The sequence below is a fragment of the Cherax quadricarinatus genome, chromosome 17 (assembly GCF_038502225.1).
Source record: "Cherax quadricarinatus isolate ZL_2023a chromosome 17, ASM3850222v1, whole genome shotgun sequence".
In the NCBI taxonomy this organism is placed as follows: domain Eukaryota; kingdom Metazoa; phylum Arthropoda; class Malacostraca; order Decapoda; family Parastacidae; genus Cherax; species Cherax quadricarinatus.
The window spans coordinates 3,740,158-3,749,347 of NC_091308.1; the positions used below are offsets into that span (position 1 = coordinate 3,740,158).

Consider the following 9,190-nt stretch of genomic DNA (forward strand, 5'->3'; position numbering starts at 1 on the left):
AATAATTTGATAATTAAACTATAGATATGTTTCACAAATTTTATCGGATCTTACTCTTGTGCATTTGAATTTAAAAAAAAAAAAACATTGAGGCGTAGAAAAGATGCAAATTAATGGCCGAATACACATCTCCACAGGTCCACAGAGAGAACTCTCTACGAGCTGTCCTATTGCTACTCAGGCGTGACTGGCATCGCACTGACATACATAGTCAGCAGCTTCGTCTCCCTCTGTACTGGTGAGACCATTGTTAGAGTATTTTTTAAGCTAAGTCATAGATGGTGGTATAATATTTGGGTCATAATGTGATCCACTGATGAGATTCAATCAATGGAGACCTTGGTCATTTGAACGAGGCCCTCCACCGGATTAACACAGCCACAAAGTAAAAACAAATATATATCACATCGTAATATTTGACTGTAACTTTTCCACCCCCATAAAAAAATCAAGGATACATGACAAAATATTTCGAAGACAGGTTATTTACCTCGTGTTAACGAGGTGAATAAATTGCATTTTGTTTTTCAGCCTTCACAAACAAAACATGATTAACATGAAATGTGCCTTGGTCAAAAACATAGACATTATCATATGCAAAACTTTGGCTATTTTGATGAAATTATATGCAAGGCCTTGTCACGCAAAGACGTACTTTAGTTTTACGTGCTTGTTTTACATACTTCTGTTTTAGAGGTTGAGGTACTCATGATTATTATTATTAAAAACAAGTACTAAACCTTTATGTAATATATGGAGATAAATTACACCATTATTAATCAGTGTGCAGTCGCAAGGTTGAAAACTCAGCAAACTAAACCTTACATCTGTTGCCTCATTTCACTTAACAGTAAACAGATACCTAATACTGAGTCTATTGTTGTGGGTCGCAGTATAGAGGACTCAGGGATCCCATTGGAAGGAAGTTGCGATGCTTGGCATTCTTAGATCACCGCGCGTTGTTAATTCTCCAAGGATAAAATATATATTCCCAACAGCGTCTATTTCTTCTTGTTAAAATTAATATATTTCATTCATTATCCTTGAATGACTCCAGGTGCAGTGAACCCTAAGGATACAGCAGGGATGGTTAATCCAGTCTGTGGTGGGGTCTATCACCGTATGTGGTCGTTCTTTAAGAGTCGCCATGCCGGCAGTCAAGAAACACTCAAGGAAAAGGAGGCGATTAAAATGTCCGAAGCAAATAGGGCCACCACCTCGGCCTCACTACCATCAACAGCCGTCTCAACACAGCCTAGTAATCATCATAAGGATCCTAAGAACTTTATCTCAGATACTATAAACAGCCTCAACTCTCCCTCTTAGTTGGATATAGCTGACAAAAAATTTTCCTACCAGGAAAAATTGTATAATTGATATTACTATTGTAAATAAAATACTTTTTATGGAGTGTGAAACAATGAAGGAATAACAGAAGACTATAATTACAATGTTAACCTAACAGTGTTAAGTCAGGCACATTTTAAACATTCTTTTAATTCTATGCAATTTATGAGTTTTTGCTTGGTTATATTATCAGCCAAGAAAGTTTTTGGTCTTAATTAAGCTTTTCCTTTTATTGCAAAATTTTTAAAAAGTCTCATAAGAATTTACAAGTATTTCTCCATTATAAATATTTATTGATTATGGTTTCAGCATGAGTGAACTAAGACAATTACTGAAGCCTACAGTGAAAGATTGTACATATTTAACAACTATGCCTACAACCATCATGATAATGTTGGACTGCATCATTGAGGCCTCATGCTCACTGATACATATATTTCCTTAAACGAACAAAATATTTAGATGGTCCATTGTAAATTAAACTGCAATTTCTTTGCCAGATACCTTCTTATATTTAAGTCCATTAGAAAGATCCCCATAGTCTTCGGCGGTTTAAATTCAAAACATCATAATTTTAAATTTGCCCTGAGGGCGTGCAACAGGGGGACCCTCTTGCCCCCTTTTCTATTCTGTTTGGTTATCAAGGAAGTCACGGAAGCACTCTCCAGCGAGCTCAATATCTGGTTCCTGGACGATGGTACCCTAGCTGGCACAACAGAATCTCTCCTAGAGGACATCAGTAAAATTACAGACATGGGAGAAAGCCTGGGCCTATCTTTAAACCCCACCAAATGTGAAATAGTTTCTACCAATCAACAGATGATCCAGAATATTAGTGCCGTTTTACCAGGAGCACGAGCCGTTGATCCAGCCAATAGCACTCTCCTTGGTGCTCCTCTTGGGTCCAATGCCATCGATCTGATCCTAGAAAAAAAAGTCTCAGACCTCCGGACGATGGAAAGCAGGATGAAAGACATTGACACACGATGCCTTCTACCTACTCACCAGGTGCCTGTCAATCCCAAAACTTACCTACTTTCTGAGATGCTCCCCAGCCTTCAGCAGTCCAAAACTCAAGGAATATGACTCTCTCCTTAAGACCATGCTAGAGAGTGTATTGAATCTTTCCCTTGAAGATGGACAGTGGTTGCAAGCCTCACTTCCGGTCAGGCTTGGAGGGCTAGGAGTACGCAGATCCTCCTAGATTGTTCTACCAGCTTTCCTATCCTCTTCCATAGCATCAAACGAGTTGATAAGACAAATTCTTCCTGATACCCTCAGTGACTCAGCAGGAATAGAAGACCATAGCTATGCCAGTGCTATCACTGAATGGGAGACTCTTGCTGCTCCAGCACCAAACCCTAGTGCAGCACTGGCTCACAGTCAAGCTGGGACAGCCCGATCGCTGAAAAGGTGCTTGCCAACATGCTCAGGGCTGCAACATCAGATAGGGAGATTGCCCATCTCCAGGCTGTGAGTGCACATCACTCCGGGGACTTCCTCCAAACAGTTCCCATATCGGCAATGGGAACGCGACTCGACCCTAAGACCCTCCGTATTGCAGTGGCTCTGCGCCTTGCTGCCCCAATTCACACAGAATATACGTATATTTGCGGCAAAGCGCAAGCAGACCAATACGGTCTACATGGTCTTAACTGTTCCAAAACCAAGGGCTGGCATGCAAGACACACTGAGGTCAATGACATCATTAAGAGAACCCTTGCTACAGCTGGATGCCCAGCCGAGAGGGAGCCCCGATCACTAGCAGCCAACAATACCCACAACCCAGCAAACCACCCCAATGGGATCACCATCTATCCTTGGAAGAATGGCAAGCTCTTAGCATGGGACTATACCTGTGTGTCCACACTGGCTGACACCTATATCCCTCACAGTGTGGGGCGACAGGGAGGAGCTGCTGACCACAGGGAGGAGTACAAGATCAGCAAGTACAGGGACATAAGCCAACAGTATAAATTTGTCCCAGTGGGATCAGAGACCTTGGGATCATGGGGAAAAAATGCCACACGTTTAATTAAAGAATTGGGTTCCAGACTCATCGACACCACCAGGGACCCAAGGGCAGCCACTTTCATGTTCCAGCACCTCAGCGTAGCCATCCAGAGGGGAAATGCTTACTGCATACTTGGCTCGCGTCCAGTCTCAGAGGAGCTGGAGGAAATTCATAATCTTTGATACATTGTGCCATTGTATTCATGTTTATGTTTTTCTGTAAATGTATTCTGTTTATTAATAAATGTTCACATAGAATATCAAATATAGGGGGTGGTAGGAGAAGAAAATATTCAAACAGCTCCGGGGAGAACCTTGAGTTTTCCCTAAGGTAGGTTTATTGTCTTCTCTGAGGATGAGGGTCCCCATTCCAGCCATAGAGGTGGTACTTCCCTATATTTAATATATATATATATATATATATATATATATATATATATATATATATATATATATATATATATATATATATATATATATATATATATATATATATATATATATATATATATATATATATATATATATATATATATATATATAGACGGAAATTCACTGAATAAATAACTAGATTTATGTAATATAAAGGCGTATCGAGCCAAACAAATCTTCCGTGTACTAAACTGCCGTTTATCGTCGGTACGTAACACAGGTTCTATCTAGACTGGAATATTGCTGCACACTAACAGCACCTTTCAAGGCAGGTGAAATTGCTGACCTAGAAAATGTACAGAGAACCTTCACGGCACGCATAACGGAGATAAAACACCTCAATTACTGGGAGCGTTTGAGGTTCCTGAACCTGTACTCCCTGGAACGCAGGCGGGAGAGATACATGATTATATACACCTGGAAAATCCTAGAGGGACTAGTACCGAACTTGCTCACGAAAATCACTCACTACGAAAGCAAAAGACTCGGCAGACGATGCAACATCCCCCCAATGAAAAGCAGGGGTGTCACTAGCACGTTAAGAGACAACACAAGTGTCAGGGACCCAAGACTGTTCAACTGCCTCCCAGCATACATAAGGGGGATTACCAATAGACCCCTGGCTGTCTTCAAGCTGGCACTGGACAAGCACCTAAAGTCGGTACCTGACCAGCCAGGTTGTGGCTCGTACGTTGGACTTCGCGCAACCAGCAGTAACAGCCTGGTTGATCAGGCTTTGACTCACCATTAGGCCTGGTCACAGACCGGGCCGCGGGGGCGTTGACCCCCGGAACTCTCTCCAGGTAAACTCCAGGTATGATGATCCCCTCAGCGTTGACCTGGGCTTCTCAGTAACAGCTGGAGGTGAGTTAACTGAGTAACCTCCTTGTCTAGGAGATTCAACTAGCATGTCTCCACAAGCCTGGTTTTTTCTAGTTATCGGTAATGTGAGGAGTTGTTTGTGGCGTACAGGCCAACACCCTCCATCCCTTTTGCCTGTTCACACTGTCGCGTCTGTATAGGTTATATCCCGGGATCCATATTTCATTGTCAAGGTGATCACTGAAAAAATTTAACTTTCACATTTGCAAAAAACGTGGCAAAAAAATAATATGAGGGAAATGAAATGAAGATAAACTCCTTGGAAAAAAATTATTTTGATTTTGGGAAAAAACTGATCCGTGGAAATGGAGCTAGCCATGGTGGAAATATCCATAGTGGGACCTTCTCTACTAATGCAGTCACATGGTTTCCATAGCATCCTACCCTTGCTATTCCATAGACTTTAGGTAGAGTAACAATAGTGAACGATAATAGTAAGAGTAGCCACTTATGTTATGTTCAAGGCTAAGTGACATACTCTTGTGTAATAATTTATTTGTGATTTATATCACTTATCATAACCTTAGCTAATGGATGTACACTTCTTTCATTTCAGAGTTTAAGATACAAATTATGCAGCTCTGATAATGTTACAACACTGGGACCCTTGTCTGAGCATAATTTAGATAGGGTACACATCCTTTTCGTTTTCTCAGGTATATAAAGCTCAAAGTTGTCGCTTGCCACAGCAATTTACTTGCACATTTTCTAACTTGAGAACAATAGCGGAAAAGAATGTGATGTGATATTCTGTGGCGCAGAGTATTAGAGAGGTTGGCGGACAGGTATATAGCGTACGAGTAACTGTGAGCTGAGATCTTCCCACACGCCTCAACTCTAGTTTACCAGGATCACAATTTATGTTGTAGCTGAATCTAATCAAGTGTCACTTTAGGCCATACATATTTCATTAAACTTCCCTTCAGAATTATTAGAAATTATTATTTTCATTATGTCTTCCCAAATGAAAAGGTTACATATCAGAACAAAAAATGATTGATTGGGCTAATAATTTGATAATTAAACTATAGATATGTTTCACAAATTTTATCGGATCTTACTCTTGTGCATTTGAATTTAAAAAAAAAAAACATTGAGGCGTAGAAAAGATGCAAATTAATGGCCGAATACACATCTCCACAGGTCCACAGAGAGAACTCTCTACGAGCTGTCCTATTGCTACTCAGGCGTGACTGGCATCGCACTGACATACATAGTCAGCAGCTTCGTCTCCCTCTGTACTGGTGAGACCATTGTTAGAGTATTTTTTAAGCTAAGTCATAGATGGTGGTATAATATTTGGGTCATAATGTGATCCACTGATGAGATTCAATCAATGGAGACCTTGGTCATTTGAACGAGGCCCTCCACCGGATTAACACAGCCACAAAGTAAAAACAAATATATATCACATCGTAATATTTGACTGTAACTTTTCCACCCCCATAAAAAAATCAAGGATACATGACAAAAGATTTCGAAGACAGGTTATTTACCTCGTGTTAACGAGGTGAATAAATTGCATTTTGTTTTTCAGCCTTCACAAACAAAACATGATTAACATGAAATGTGCCTTGGTCAAAAACATAGACATTATCATATGCAAAACTTTGGCTATTTTGATGAAATTATATGCAAGGCCTTGTCACGCAAAGACGTACTTTAGTTTTACGTGCTTGTTTTACATACTTCTGTTTTAGAGGTTGAGGTACTCATGATTATTATTATTAAAAACAAGTACTAAACCTTTATGTAATATATGGAGATAAATTACACCATTATTAATCAGTGTGCAGTCGCAAGGTTGAAAACTCAGCAAACTAAACCTTACATCTGTTGCCTCATTTCACTTAACAGTAAACAGATACCTAATACTGAGTCTATTGTTGTGGGTCGCAGTATAGAGGACTCAGGGATCCCATTGGAAGGAAGTTGCGATGCTTGGCATTCTTAGATCACCGCGCGTTGTTAATTCTCCAAGGATAAAATATATATTCCCAACAGCGTCTATTTCTTCTTGTTAAAATTAATATATTTCATTCATTATCCTTGAATGACTCCAGGTGCAGTGAACCCTAAGGATACAGCAGGGATGGTTAATCCAGTCTGTGGTGGGGTCTATCACCGTATGTGGTCGTTCTTTAAGAGTCGCCATGCCGGCAGTCAAGAAACACTCAAGGAAAAGGAGGCGATTAAAATGTCCGAAGCAAATAGGGCCACCACCTCGGCCTCACTACCATCAACAGCCGTCTCAACACAGCCTAGTAATCATCATAAGGATCCTAAGAACTTTATCTCAGATACTATAAACAGCCTCAACTCTCCCTCTTAGTTGGATATAGCTGACAAAAAATTTTCCTACCAGGAAAAATTGTATAATTGATATTACTATTGTAAATAAAATACTTTTTATGGAGTGTGAAACAATGAAGGAATAACAGAAGACTATAATTACAATGTTAACCTAACAGTGTTAAGTCAGGCACATTTTAAACATTCTTTTAATTCTATGCAATTTATGAGTTTTTGCTTGGTTATATTATCAGCCAAGAAAGTTTTTGGTCTTAATTAAGCTTTTCCTTTTATTGCAAAATTTTTAAAAAGTCTCATAAGAATTTACAAGTATTTCTCCATTATAAATATTTATTGATTATGGTTTCAGCATGAGTGAACTAAGACAATTACTGAAGCCTACAGTGAAAGATTGTACATATTTAACAACTATGCCTACAACCATCATGATAATGTTGGACTGCATCATTGAGGCCTCATGCTCACTGATACATATATTTCCTTAAACGAACAAAATATTTAGATGGTCCATTGTAAATTAAACTGCAATTTCTTTGCCAGATACCTTCTTATATTTAAGTCCATTAGAAAGATCCCCATAGTCTTCGGCGGTTTAAATTCAAAACATCATAATTTTAAATTTGCCCTGAGGGCGTGCAACAGGGGGACCCTCTTGCCCCCTTTTCTATTCTGTTTGGTTATCAAGGAAGTCACGGAAGCACTCTCCAGCGAGCTCAATATCTGGTTCCTGGACGATGGTACCCTAGCTGGCACAACAGAATCTCTCCTAGAGGACATCAGTAAAATTACAGACATGGGAGAAAGCCTGGGCCTATCTTTAAACCCCACCAAATGTGAAATAGTTTCTACCAATCAACAGATGATCCAGAATATTAGTGCCGTTTTACCAGGAGCACGAGCCGTTGATCCAGCCAATAGCACTCTCCTTGGTGCTCCTCTTGGGTCCAATGCCATCGATCTGATCCTAGAAAAAAAAGTCTCAGACCTCCGGACGATGGAAAGCAGGATGAAAGACATTGACACACGATGCCTTCTACCTACTCACCAGGTGCCTGTCAATCCCAAAACTTACCTACTTTCTGAGATGCTCCCCAGCCTTCAGCAGTCCAAAACTCAAGGAATATGACTCTCTCCTTAAGACCATGCTAGAGAGTGTATTGAATCTTTCCCTTGAAGATGGACAGTGGTTGCAAGCCTCACTTCCGGTCAGGCTTGGAGGGCTAGGAGTACGCAGATCCTCCTAGATTGTTCTACCAGCTTTCCTATCCTCTTCCATAGCATCAAACGAGTTGATAAGACAAATTCTTCCTGATACCCTCAGTGACTCAGCAGGAATAGAAGACCATAGCTATGCCAGTGCTATCACTGAATGGGAGACTCTTGCTGCTCCAGCACCAAACCCTAGTGCAGCACTGGCTCACAGTCAAGCTGGGACAGCCCGATCGCTGAAAAGGTGCTTGCCAACATGCTCAGGGCTGCAACATCAGATAGGGAGATTGCCCATCTCCAGGCTGTGAGTGCACATCACTCCGGGGACTTCCTCCAAACAGTTCCCATATCGGCAATGGGAACGCGACTCGACCCTAAGACCCTCCGTATTGCAGTGGCTCTGCGCCTTGCTGCCCCAATTCACACAGAATATACGTATATTTGCGGCAAAGCGCAAGCAGACCAATACGGTCTACATGGTCTTAACTGTTCCAAAACCAAGGGCTGGCATGCAAGACACACTGAGGTCAATGACATCATTAAGAGAACCCTTGCTACAGCTGGATGCCCAGCCGAGAGGGAGCCCCGATCACTAGCAGCCAACAATACCCACAACCCAGCAAACCACCCCAATGGGATCACCATCTATCCTTGGAAGAATGGCAAGCTCTTAGCATGGGACTATACCTGTGTGTCCACACTGGCTGACACCTATATCCCTCACAGTGTGGGGCGACAGGGAGGAGCTGCTGACCACAGGGAGGAGTACAAGATCAGCAAGTACAGGGACATAAGCCAACAGTATAAATTTGTCCCAGTGGGATCAGAGACCTTGGGATCATGGGGAAAAAATGCCACACGTTTAATTAAAGAATTGGGTTCCAGACTCATCGACACCACCAGGGACCCAAGGGCAGCCACTTTCATGTTCCAGCACCTCAGCGTAGCCATCCAGAGGGGAAATGCTTACTGCATACTTGGCTCGCGTCCAGTC

General features: G+C 41.3%; 1 protein-coding gene across 2 annotated transcripts in view; it reads left to right on the forward strand.

Annotated features, from left to right (window-relative positions):
• Positions 1 to 6,876, forward strand: part of LOC128686440 (sodium-coupled monocarboxylate transporter 1) — a 51,710-nt gene extending 44,834 nt beyond the window's left edge. Inside the window, exons 11-14 of one of the 2 annotated variants that reach the window (XM_053773362.2) lie at positions 138 to 238; positions 1,058 to 1,258; positions 5,818 to 5,918; positions 6,738 to 6,876. In XM_053773362.2, coding sequence (XP_053629337.1) covers positions 138 to 238; positions 1,058 to 1,258; positions 5,818 to 5,867 — 352 coding nt within the window. In that variant the 3' untranslated portion in view covers positions 5,868 to 5,918; positions 6,738 to 6,876. Of the gene's footprint in view, positions 1 to 137; positions 239 to 1,057; positions 1,327 to 5,817; positions 5,919 to 6,737 lie in introns of those variants that run through there. The other variant, XM_053773361.1, reaches the window with a different exon arrangement.
• Positions 6,877 to 9,190: the final 2,314 nt, after the last annotated feature.